This window comes from Dermacentor variabilis, chromosome 4, assembly GCF_050947875.1.
Source record: "Dermacentor variabilis isolate Ectoservices chromosome 4, ASM5094787v1, whole genome shotgun sequence".
NCBI classification, from domain to species: Eukaryota; Metazoa; Arthropoda; class Arachnida; order Ixodida; family Ixodidae; genus Dermacentor; species Dermacentor variabilis.
Window position 1 is genome coordinate 189,723,071 of NC_134571.1, and position 13,505 is coordinate 189,736,575.

The window sequence follows — 13,505 nt, forward strand, 5'->3', positions numbered from 1 at the left end:
GGACCCGCGTACCTTCCCCAAAGTTCTACATTATTCGCGTCGCGCACACATGCGATCACATTACACAAGGTTCGGTCAGAGACAGCGGATAGAATCATCGATAACATTCCAGAAGCTTCCGATACATGCAAGCGCGTCCTGCGATGTGCGATAACATTTGTTAGACGGTAAAACGTGTCGCCCGATAAAGACAAACAAGTACACGTGTCAATACCCCCCTCTTAAAGAGCATGGACCCGATGCTGCACACAAGTGAAAGTAATGAAGAAGCACTCGTAATAAAGAAAACAACACAATAAGAAAAGTTCGTCAGCGTCCGTAAACGGGTTTAAGACGCACCACGTGCACCATTTCAAATCGTGCGCGGCGCCGCTGTGAATGCGAAATGCCGTCTGGCACGACCTCATAGTCCAGTGCGCCAATACGTCCGATTACCTTGTAGGGTCCGAAATAGCGTCGCAATAGTTTCTCACTCAGCCCTCGTCGGCGTATCGGGGCCCATACACGGTCGCCGGGCTGGTACTAGACGAAGTGTCGTCGGAGGTTGTAGTGTCGGCTGTCGGTACGCTGCTGGTTCTTGATCCGCAGGCGGGCAAGCTGTCGGGCTTCATCGGTGCGTTGGAGATAGGTAGCGACGTCAAGATTCTCTTCGTCAGTGACGTGCGGCAGCATGGCGTCGAGCGTCGTCGTCGGGTTCCTGCCTTAAAGCAGCTTAAACGGCGTGATCTGTGTTGTTTCTTGCACCGCCGTGTTGTAAGCGAATGGTACGTACGGCAGGACGGCATCGCAGGTCTTGTGTTCGACGTCGACGTACAACGCTAGCATGTCGGCGAGGGTCTTGTTCAGGCGCTCCGTGAGGCCATTCGTTTGCGGATGGTAGGCAGTTGTCCTCCTGTGGCTTGTCTGGCTATATTCCACAATGGCTTCGGTGAGCTGTGCTGTAAAAGCCGTTCCTCTGTCGGTGATGATAATAATAATAATAATATTTGGGGTTTTACGTGCCAAAACCACTTTCTGATTATGAGGCACGCCATAGTGGAGGACTCCGGAAATTTTGACCACCTGGGGTTCTTTAACGTGCACCTAAATCTAAGCACACGGGTGTTTTCGCATTTCGCCCCCATCGAAATGCGGCCGCCGCGGCCGGGATTCGATCCCCCGACCTCGTGCTCAGCAGCCCAACACCATAGCCACTGAGCAACCACGGCGGGTGTCGGTGATGAGGAATACTGGGGCACCATGTCGCAGCAGGATGTTCTCGACGAAAAATTTCGCCACTTCGGCTGCGCTGCCTTTTGGTAGAGCTTTAGTTTCAGCGAAGCGGGTGAGATAGTCCGTCGCCACGACGATCCACTTATTCCTGGATGTTGACGTCGGAAACGGCCCCAACAAATCCATCCCAATCTGCTGGAATGGTCGACGAGGAGGTTCGATCGGCTGTAGTAACCCTGCTGGCCTTGTCGGTGGTGTCTTGCGTCGTTGACAGTCTCGGCATGTCTTGACGTAATGGGCGATGTCGGCGGTCAGACGCGGCCAGTACTACCTTTCCTGTATCCTCGACAGCGTCTGGGAGAATCCGATGTGCCCAGCGGTTGGATCGTCGTGTAAGGCGTGCAGTACTTCTGGACGCAGCGCTTACGGTACAATAAGAAGGTAGCTGGCGCGGACTGGTGAGAAGTTCTTCACAAGCAGGTTGTTTTGTAACGTGAACGATGACAACCCGCGCTTAATTGCCCTAGGGACAACGTCGGTGTTCCCTTCCAAATACTCGACAAGGCCTCTTAGCTCCGGGTCTGCTCGCTGCTGTTTAGTGAAGTCTTCCGCGCTTATTATACCAAGGAAGGCATCGTCGTCCTCGTCGTATTGCCGCGCGGGATCGATGGGGGCGCGTGATAAGTAGTCGGCGTCAGAGTGTTTTCTTCCGGACTTGTAGATTACGGTGACGTCATATTCTTGCAGTCGGAGGCTCCACCGCGCCAGCCGTCCTGAAGGGTCCTTTAAGTTAGCTAGCCAACACAACGCGTAATGGTCGCTGACGACATTGAACAGCCTGCCATAGAGGTAAGGGCGGAATTTTGCTGTAGCCCAAATGATGGCGAGGCATTGCTTTTCAGTCGTAGAGTAATTGCCTTCCTATTTTGACAGCAACCGGCTAGCATAAGATATAACCCGTTCAAGTACGTCTTTCCTCTGGACTAGGACGGCACAGAGGCCTAGGCTACTGGCGTCAGTGCGGATTTCAGTATCGGCGTCCCCGTCGAAGTGTGCAAGTACCGGCGGCGACTGCACGCGTCATTTGAGTTCTTGAAATGCATCGGTCTGCGGGGTTTCCCACTTGAACTCCACATCACATTTCGTTAGATGTGTTAGCGACTCCGCGATGCGTGAAAAGTCCTTGACAAAGCGCCTATAGTAGGCACACATGCCAAGGAGCCTGCGCACTGCCTTCTTGTCGATTGGCTGCGGGAGCTTTGCGATGGCAGCTGTCTTCTGCGGGTCGGGGCGTACCCCAGATTTGCTGATGACGTGGCCTAGAAATAGAAGCTCATCGTAAGCGAAGTGACACTTTTCCGGCTTCAGAGTGAGCCCTGATGACTTGATGGCCTCTAGTACTGTCGCAAGCCGCTTAAGGTGATCGTCGAAATTTCCGGCGAAGATGACGACGTTATTCAAGTAAACAAGACAGGTCTGCCACTTCAATCCTGCTAAAACCGTGTCCATCACGCGCTGGAACGTTGCAGGCGCCGAGCACAGTCCAAATAGCATAACCTTGAACACATAGAGGCCGTCTGGCGTGATAAAGGCGGTCTTTTCGCGATCCCTTTCGTCGACTTCTATATGCCAGGTGCCAGACTTGAGGTCCATCGATGAGAAGTATTTAGCATTGCAGAGCCGATCCAATGCATCGTCTATCCGTGGGAGGGCGTATACGTCTTTCTTCGTGATTTTGTTCAGTCGACGATAATCGACGCAGAAAGGTAGGGTTCCGTCCTTTTTCCTCACCAGGACAACAGGGGATGCCCACGGGCTTTTCGACGGCTGGATGGTGTCGTCGCGCAGCATTTCGTAGACTTGTTGTCTTATAGCTTCGCGTTCTCACGTCGAAACTCGGTAAGGGCTCTGGCGGAGAGGTCGAGCGCACTCTTCGATTATTATGCGATGTTTTGCGATTGGTGTTTGTCGAATCCTCGATGACGTCGAAAAGCAGTCTTTGTATTGTCGAAGCAGACTTCTGAGCTGTTGCCGCTTAATCACGGGGAGACGTTGTTTAATGTCGAAGTCTGGCTCGGGAACTACGGTCGTCGGGGTAGATGCGACAGAATCCGAGAGGACAAACGCATTACTGGTTTCCAGAATTTCCTCTATGTACGCGATCGCCGTGCCCTTGTCGATGTGCTTGAACTCCTGGCTCAAATTTGTCAGTAACACTTTCGTGTTTTCTCCGTGCAGTCGAGCGATCCCTCTTGCGACGCAAATTTCACGGTCGAGCAGTAGACGTTGGTCGCCTTCGATGACGCCTTCGACGTCAGCGGGCGTTTCGGTGCCGACCGAGATAACAATGCTGGACCGAGGCGGTATGCTCACTTGATCTTCGAGCACACTCAAGGCGTGGTGACTACGAGGGCTCTCCGGCGGTATCGCTTGATCTTCCGACAGCGTTATTGACTTCGACTTCAGGTTGATGATTGCTCCGTGTTGGTTCAGGAAGTCCATGCCGAGAATGACGACTCGTGAGCACTGTTGGAGGATAACGAAGGTGGCAGGGTAAGTCCTGTCATGAATGGTTATTCTTGCCATGCAGATTCCAGTCGGCGTGATGGGGTGTGCTGCAGCGGTTCGAATTTGAGGGCCCTTCCATGCAGTCTAAACCTTCTTCAACTGGGCGGCGATGTGTCCACTCATGATGGAGTAATCGGCCCCTGTGTCCACTAAGGCGGTGACTGCGTGGCCATCGAGAAGCACGTCGACGTCGGTGGTTCTTTGTCTTGCGTTACAGTTAGGCCTTGGCGTCGGATCACGGCTGCGTCGCGTTGACCTGTGGCTGATATGTGGCGTCGTCAGGTGGTCTTTCGTCGACGTATTCTTTGCTTCCAGTCTTCGTCCGGACGGCGGCGTGTCGCTGTTATGTCGTCGAGGCAGGCTCGTCGTAGTCTTCGTAGGCGGCGGAGGATCTGCGTCAGTTCGACGAACAGCAACCGCACCTCCATCGGTTGCTGCTTTTAGTTTTCCGGATATGGACTCATGGATCGGCGCAGGGCTGGGCCAGTGTATGGACGGCGCTGCGGCGACAGGTAGCGGCCTGGTGACGGCGAACGGGACGGTCGTCGAGGGCTCCACTGAGTAGCGGCGAGGTAGTCGGCGATGTCACGAGGGCGTTGACCTTCCCTCGGGCACTGTGCGTTGACGGCGAATCCTCGCAGTCACAGGTTGCGGTATGGGCATCGGCGGTACACATGACCGGCTTCGCCGCAGTGGTAGCAGAGCGGGCGGTTGTCGGGGGCGCGCCAAATGTCCGTTTTCCTCACGTAGGTGCGCTGGGGATGGTTGGTCGTGCTGGCGGCGGCAGCGGCGGACGACGGAACTGCGGCGTGACAGGGCCCTGGCGCGGTCGCAGAGGGGGACGTTGACGGCGTGCGACGGAGGCGTAGGTCATCGCTTCTGGCTAGCGCTGCGGTAATTGTGGTTGCAACTCAGGAGCTCCCAGCGATCGCTGAACCTCACCTTTCACTATGTCAGCGATCAAGGCTACTTGAGGCTGCGACGAAGGCAAGACTTCGCGCAGTTCTTCGCGCACAATGACCCTTATGGTCTCTTGGAGATCAACGGAGCCCAGCACTTGGATGGCGCACTGTGGCGTGAGCACTTGGCGGTTATATTTCCTAGTGCGCATTTCTAACGATTTCTCAATCGTCGTAGCCTCTGTCAGGAACTCAGCTACGGTCTTCGGCGGGTTTCGGATTAGTCCGGCGAAAAGTTATTGCTTTGCGCCTCGCATCAAGAAACGCACTTTTTTCTCTTCGGACATTTCCGGGTCGGCGTGCCGGAAAAGACTGGTCATCTCTTCTGTGAAGATGGCGATGGTCTCATTGGGTAGTTGGCCTCGGGTTTCCAGCAGAACTTCGGCTCTTTCTTTTCGGACAACGCTCGTGAACGTCCTCAGAAAGTTATTGCGGAACAGGTCCCATGTTGCCAGGGTGGACTCCCGGTTCTCGAGCCAAGTCCTCGCGGTATCTTCCAAGGAGAAGAACACGTGTCGTAGTTTATCCTCAGAGGTCCAGTTATTGAAGGTCGAGATCCTTTCGAAGGTTTCGAGCCAGGTTTCAGGATCCTCCGACGTAGCTCCACGGAAGGTAGGGGGCTCTCTGGGTTGTTGAAGTACGATGGGTGACACTGGGGCAGCCATTGTGGTTGTCTTGGCCACAATCTTCTTGGTCTTCTCAGGTAGAAGTCCGTGCTCCGCGGGCAGCGGTTGTAGACGACGGCTTGCTTGATGGTCCGTGACTACGGTGGTGCTCTCTTTACGGTCCGGGCTTGGATCACGGCTTGTCGGGGACGTCCGGTACATGGATGAAAAGCACCTCCACCAGATGTCACGTGGTGGTGACGTTGAAGAACACAGTAGCAATACTGTGAAAGACAAAACTAACTTTTATTCGGCGAACCTGTGCCCGCAAAAGCAGGCTACACTTATAGCTCAACGATAGCGGCGAACACAATCGGCGATCGTCGAAAATCTGACCAGCGGGTCAAGCGCGTTGGCTTTTATACATCAGTCGTCGAATGTTCCAGAGTAATCGTTGGGGCCCGCGTACTTTCCACAAAGTTCTACATTATTCGCGTCACGCACACATGCGATCACATTACACAAGGTTCGGTCAGAGACAGCGGATAGAAGCATGGATAACATTCCAGAAGCTTCCGATACATGCAGGCGCGTTCTGCGCTGTGCGATAACATTTGTTAGGCGGTAAAACGTGTCGTCCAATAACGACAAACAAGTACGCGTGTGAATATGTTAAGTTCTAGTGACTTTAGGAAACTGAATTTCGATTTAGGACCTCAACGCTTTTACAATAATTTCTTAATATTTGTAAGATTGAAAAAAGACAGCACGAAATTTAAAAATTCGTAACTCTGAGCGAAAAGCAAATATCGCACTTTAGCAAGCTGCATCCATTACCGCATCGAAATAGAAGAAATTTAGCATATTAAATTACAGCTTACGAAGTTATATACAGTCGTTACAAAGGTTTCACAATAGTCGTGTTCACAAATCAGTAATATAGTGCACAGTGGTGTATACTATATCAGTTTTGTCTGCTTTCGATGCATTATTATATGCAATTGACATCATTTTTATATCGCTCTTTCAACGATTTCTAAAGAAAAGCCTACGACCAAAATAAAGAAAATCTGCATCCTTGAGTCACTGCAGCATACCCTTTTCCTTAAGCGTAATAAATTTAATCGAATTCGCAGCAATAGTTACCGAGAAAAGCAATTTATTCGTTTCCATGTAGAAGAGTTACAACTATTAATTGAGGACCTTAACTGAGAGAGTGCAAGAGGGGTTGAGGATTAATATGCAGAAGACAAAGATAATGATGAATTGCCGGGCAAGGGAACAGGATTTCAGGATCGCTAGTCAGTCTCTGGCCTGTGAAGGAGTAGGTTTACTAGGTCTAGACTAATCACAGGGCCTAGACCTAGACTAATCACAGGGAACCCTGATCATGAGAAGAAAATTCACAGAAGAATAAAAATGGGTTTGATTGCAACGGCAGACATTGTCAGCTCCTCACTGGAAGCTTACCATTATCATTAAAAGGGAAGGTGTGTCATAAGTGCATTTTGCTGGTGCTGACGTATGGGGCAGGGACTTGGAGGCTGAGAAGGAAGTTTGAGAACAAGGCCCGCAAAGAGCGATGGAACGAAGAATTCTAGGCATAACGTTAACAGACAGAAAGAGAGCGGTTTGGATCAGAGAGCAAACGTGCATAGCCGATATTCTAATTGACATTAAGAAAATAAAGTGGAGCTGGGCAGGTCGTGTAATGCGCAGGTTAGATAATCGTTGGACTATTAGGGTTACAGAATGGGTACCAAGAGAAGGAGAACGCAGTCGAGGACGATGGAAGACTAGGTGGAACGATTAAATTAGGAAATTCGCGGATGCTAGTTGGAATCGGTTGGCGCAGCACAAGGGTGATTAGAGATCGCAGGCAGGCAGAGGCCTTCGTCCTGCAGTGTATAAAACAGGGTGTGAGACTGGGCTAGTTGGTATTCCATGCTGAAGTGACTAATGCAAGAGTGTCCACGGGACACTAAAAAGTTGACAAGGACAAGCGACAAGGACAATCTGCGCTTGTCCTTGTCGCCTGGTTAGTGTCCCGTGTCCACTCTTGCGCTAGTCGCTTCAGCGTAGATATGAAATAGTATGATGGTGATGATGATCATGTATCTTGATAATAAAGATACAATGGAGGTACAATAAAGATAATGTATCTTGAGAAGAACCTCCGAGCTCCTCTTAAAAAGAAGTGGGAAAGACTCAAGCAAGGGAAGATTCTACAGATATTTATTACATTGCATGTAAAGTCCGGACAGCTTGGGAGCACCCCACTCGTCCCATATATGGGCGAAATAGGAGCGCCTCAAGTTGCGGGCATCGTACAGCACGGCATACGATAAATTGGACAGCACCAGCTCGACCTCGTTCTAATTCTGCTGCCGAGTCAAGCGTAAAAGGCGATGTTCTTGCTTTGATATGTCTCCCGCGTCTCTTATAGATGGAAAATACCGAAGCCCAGTCAATCTAGAAGTCGCCTCCATAACTACTTTGTTTAGCGCAAAATAACGGACACAAGAAAGACGACTAGGACAACGCGCTACTCTCAACTGACACCATTTGTCACTTGTAAGGTGGTTCCTGCTCATGGTGCTAACTGCGCATGCTTCTCTAGATTCTGTCCTGTATAAAGGAGTGACGCAATAAAATGATGTCGCTTGGGAGTATCACCTTCTCCTGTCGTCTTTCTTGTGTCCGGTGTTTTGCGCTAAGCAAAGTAGTTATCGATTCGCACCAACCAGCCTGCCAAGGCATTGCGCAGAAGTCGCCTACCATGCTCAAACCACCGGACAGACTAGCTGCCACTCACGTTTTTATTCCTAACATGCTGAACACGTTTAAGAGGGTCTGACATATAGTTATGCAGTTCTACACATATGTCTGAGTAAACGGACTCCTGTTCATCAGAGCATATTTGTCCAGTCTCCTGAGTTTCCGTTTAACAAGATTCTGCTCTATAACCAAGTTGTATACTCCTCCGCAGGCACCAGCAAGGCGAATTCTTGGCCTTATTCATTACATTTTTACCTTGCGCACTAGAATCACTTATGCGTGTGCAGATTACGCTTGTTTACCGAGTGACATGCCTTGTCTGTATAAAAGGCGTGACTTATTGCACGTGTACTTGCAGTGGAACCAGCCTAGCACGAAGGACGCCGGGCCCGCTGCAATCGCGGCCGCTGTGGGGAGCGTCCGCTACTCTACTCCACACAGCAGCAGCAAGACGCCCCGCAATTTGCATTCCCCACCTGAAATCATCGCCTGGCGAAATTTTATTTGTGCGCCTTTTTTGCCAAATATCCCCGTGTGATGTTCGCGCAATAAGGTTATTTATCTAAGTGTGCTGTCCCACAGTTCTTCTTCCCTTGAATTATGAACCTATACATTTTCCTTTGGCTACTGGAGAGACTGCCCTGGTGCATTCCTCTTTCTTTCTTTACTTTTGGCAGTACTTCTAGGGCTAGTGTCATACTCAGCCAATACTTGCTAGTTCAATTTTTTAAACTTTATCTCTGCATTGAGCAGGAACCACTTTCTGAAATTTTATTTACTTCCTTTGGTGATTTAAACGCCGAATAAAAATATACGTTTATCTGTCGGCTGTTAAATATTTTCTTCTTTAAAGCTTTGTATTGGGAGATGAATGTGTGGGAAGGGGTAACTTCTAAACAAGAAACTTCGGCAGTTGCTGCGCAAGGAAAACCATCACACGATATAAAAAAAAGTTGGCCGCAAGGACAGTTTCAATAATACGTTATAAATTATACCCCTTAAAACCAAACCCGCCACTTAGAATATTACGCCAGTGTATTGATGTTCGGTACATAATAAATTGATATCAAGCAGATCTCACAGATGCTGTACAAGAATTACCTTACGCATCGATGTGGAGGCGTGTTGTAAGCAGTACCCAAAACTTTTTCTTCTCGGTGCATTGAATTAACGAGGAGCGGTGAAATGATTTGAGCTTTAGTTGAATAATCATTAAATAGTTGCTATAGAGCTTTTTTACTGACCCTTCATATACTAGCACTTTTGCAAACTAAGTACACTATGCCATTCTATCACGTTTCCCGACTTTGCCACTGTTTGTACTTGGAGACCTTAAATTTCTTGACGTAGCATGATATCCTGAACCACCATTAGCTTAGCCTTGCAGCAAACTAGTGCGAGATTTTTTAGATTTGTGTTTTACTTTTTCACTCAGCTAGTGCGGCAACCTACTTGAATAACTTGGTCAGTGTCGAAGATTTTTCATCTGGTACTAACACCTGAAACTGATTTTGTTGCTAACGTTACCTGCTTACCTGGCTTTATTTATTTTGAATCTTGTTCCTGGTCGTCTCAGTGATTTCTAATGAATTGTTATTATTTGAGACACTTCAGTTATTTAACATGTGACTGAACTTAGGATTTGATATCATATCTACATTGAAACCCATGAATTTAGTACCGTAGCACTTTTTTAATATTATCTACTTATTTTGAATTTAGCTCGTGGTCGCCTCAGAGATTTCTAATTAATTCTGATTACTTCAGACATTTCAGTACCTCCACTTGTAACAAAATTTATGCTCTGATATCCTATATATAATGAATCCCGTGAATTTGTTTACTGTACTATACATTCTTTATTTTTTTGTGATATATAGTGCATTTCGTCCCTGGTCGTATAAGTGATTTTAAAAAAAGTCTAATTATTCCACACAGTTCAGTAGCTCAACCTGTAGGTAAACCTAAGCTCTGATATCATATCTATAATGAAGCTCGTGAATTTTGTACTGTACTGCAGTTTTTTATTTCTTTTATTTATTATTAATTCCTCACCGGTCATCTGAGTAGGTGAACCGGAAGTGCTGCACAAGAAATAAGAATGTCACTCGGTGCTTGTGCCACTAATAAAACGGCCGACTTACTACATTAGCCCAGTTACGCCCTAACATGCGCTAGCAAAAGTACAAACAGGCTTCCGAAGAATACTTGGCATCCCTGAAAATCTGGAAGGAGAATTATCTCCAAAATACACCTCAACAGGTAAATCTCTTGCTCGGGCTAGTTCGTTCATGCTTGAATGAGTAAAGGTAACGCGCAAAACACCAGGACTGAAGAAGGACACAAACGACAGGACCGGCGCCACTCGGACTTGAGTATTTTACATACGCGCTTGACGTGCCCTGAAGATGGTTCCAAGACGCCGAAGATAGACTGTACTTTCAAAGGCACCAGATTTCTTTCTCAAGCAATACGACACCACGCGAGACTGGCAAGCTGAGACGGCGATCAGGTTGACGCACAAAATGGCAGGATCGGTGCGAAAGCTTTGTTTAAAGAAAGGGCCCAATGTAGAGAAATATGCTCAAGTAAAGCTCTTGCTTGGGCTAGTTGGTTCATGCTTGAAGGAGTAATACGTATTCGATCACGAGCAATGGCTGTGCAGTACACAACGTTGAGTATAGGAAGGCCGAACACATCTTTCCTGTCCCATCTTCTAGAGTGAAAGCGTGCATCGTGGCGCAGCAGGCAAGTGCGATGCAGATCTGCCAACGCGCAAAAGGCTTGTAAACTGCAGTTGACGAAGCTGCACGAGCTAGATTTGAACAGCACAGCCACTTGCCCACCAAGATCTGCTTGGGCAATGCTTTCCCCGGGTGAATATAAGTACTATATAAGCCGCGATGTCCTACGAAAACTAGAGATAAGGTTCAAAGGCAAAAATGTATTCAAAGGGGATATTCTCGACCGATCATTTTCGGTAGTGCACCATCTTCAAGATATTTTGTGCATCTCTACGTCGGACGCGTCGAAGTAGACGAACGGAATTCCTTCTGACGCAGCGCCAGAAACGAGCATGAACCGCATGCTGCATTTGCCAGGAAAAAGAACGCAACGCGGCGGCCATGTTGTAGATGCGGCGGCAGACCATGCCGGAATGGAATACCGCCAGAGCAAATGGGCGAAGCATTGTCACGGCCGCAGTGTGGGCTTTCTGGTCGTGAGTTTAAGCGGGAAACACACGTGCGGAAACCTGACCGGCACGCCGCACCGGTCACCGCTTGCGAACTGCCGCCCACATGGCAGCGACGGCAGCAGCGGCGCGCCGGCGGCGTCGGTTCGGCGAAGCTCCTCCTATTTTCAATGTTACTAGACTACTCCTCACTTCTTCGGAATCCGCGTGAAGAAATCGCAAACATATGAGCAATTCACGTCCTTTTAACGTATGGTACCATCGCCTTTCATTATAAATAAACTCCCCTGTACATTTTGGTGTGCCGTAATTATTGTAATAAAAGAACTACCAAAGATGTTTACCTTTAGCGCAAGCTTTGTTATGACGCTGGTCAGTAGGTTTTCTTTTTCTTCTTGTGTTGGAGGGCGCAACGTCATCGTGACGTTGCGCTCTCCCCGCTCTTATTGCCTGCTGCCACTCGCCGGTGAAAGAGTTCGCATGCGGCATGCCGGTCATATCTACTCCGCTGGACGTAGGTGGCGGCCGCTGGTCTGCCGTTGCGACTGGTCTCGCACCGGTGCGCCGTTGCAAACTTCGCAACGCTTTAAGCACACTTAGTAACGAACCCCTCTAGCGCGCGTGCGTCTAAATGTCGTACAAAAATCCGTCACGTGACCTGATCCTAGGTGCCTAGGGACAGAATCGTTTAGGGACTTTTGAGAAGGCGCGATAGTAGCTCCAAGTGATGCCGTGGCTCCATGTGGCGCGTTCAATCTTGGGCCCAAGCCGGCCCCTGGTCGTATGATGCGTATCATGTCTCCAAAGTGGGTTCAGGATTTGTTGGCGAAAAGTCGTGCAGTAGTAGTGGTGTGGCTTGTCGGCTTTTGGCCTCGGGGAACTCTGGTGGTCTGAGACCCGCATTTCTGAAGAATTCAGTGGTGCTGACGATCGAAATATTCAAGTGGCATTGCGCCTCGGCAATGAAATTTGCGAACCGGCGCTGTGCAGCAGCGTCGCCGTGTTCGCCCTTTTCGGCAGCGTCATCACATCGCACATGCACCTTTCCTTGACAGGTGTTCTAGGCGGAAGTATTGTATGTGTTCTTCGCCGCGACTTACGTAAGTAATATAATGCTTAAGGTGGTGTTTGCTCGCAACTGTTCACGCGTCCGTTAAATGGGGCAGCGCATGTTTTCAATGGTGTTCAGCGCCAGTGCGCTGTCCGTCACGTCATGTGATTTACTGTTATCGTGGGCTTTACGGCAATTATTGCCTAGTGCTGTGAATATAACGGAGCTTTAGTGACATCACATGGTCTGCCAGAATTCCACGAAATAAAACTCAGTATAGATGTTTAATATTATTGGTATTAAAGGCGCGTTAATCACAATCTGGTGGAGCTCAATACCGTGTCCTGTGATGTTAAGCTGCATCTCTGCCCATTTTTCGCGCTCTTAGTTTTAGCAATGGGACGCAGGGTTCTGTGCATAATTGGGACGAATGAATGTGTATATCTGTCTGCAATAAGTTCACCGCAACACACTTGTGTAATGCGATGAAGGAAACAGTGTATTGCGGTGACGGGATGTATGGCAGCCCTAGTTCCAGCTTTGATGTCCCCGTTACCCTGAAGATACTGCTCCGCCCGCTTCAGGTGCTCTCGAACTCTCTATTTGCCGGTATTTTTATTTTCACAGGCCGAATGGTCCCAGCGCATTACATATATGTAGTGAGGTGAAGCTCAGTAACCCCCGTTAACACCTCATAGCAACTGCTTCAAATACTCTTATTTTACAAGAAAAATAGTTAATTGGAATAAACTTCCTGATGACGCTGTTACACTAAATTATTTAGCCCGTTTTCAGGCGCACCTTTATTCATGACTAAACCTTACATAGTTTATTTGCTCCTTTTTTCATGCATTCTGTCCTATTCCCATGTTGAATTCAAGCGTCGGCATGATTGCGTGAACTGTATGTTTGTATGAATGTACTTGTATGTTCCCACCCTGCTCAGATCTTGTAAAATATCCTAGCAACTATAAATAAAAATAAACAAATTGAAGTTGCCAAATGCTTTGACAGTGTCAGACCTAACAGTTTTAGAATGACATGGCCAATACAACAGCCCAGACCTTTACTTTAACAATTTTATTATGACTGTCAGACTAATCTTACAGCACAGAAAAAACATTGTAAACACCTCAAGA

General features: G+C 48.5%; 1 protein-coding gene across 1 annotated transcript in view; it reads left to right on the forward strand.

The window, feature by feature from the left end:
• LOC142578474 (uncharacterized) overlaps positions 1–8,936 on the forward strand; it is a 136,056-nt gene extending 127,120 nt beyond the window's left edge. The window contains exon 8 of the mRNA XM_075687857.1: positions 8,481–8,936. Within this exon, the coding sequence (XP_075543972.1) occupies positions 8,481–8,688 (208 nt within the window). The 3' untranslated portion in view covers positions 8,689–8,936. The remainder of the gene's footprint in view (positions 1–8,480) is intronic.
• The last annotated feature ends 4,569 nt before the right edge of the window (positions 8,937–13,505 follow it).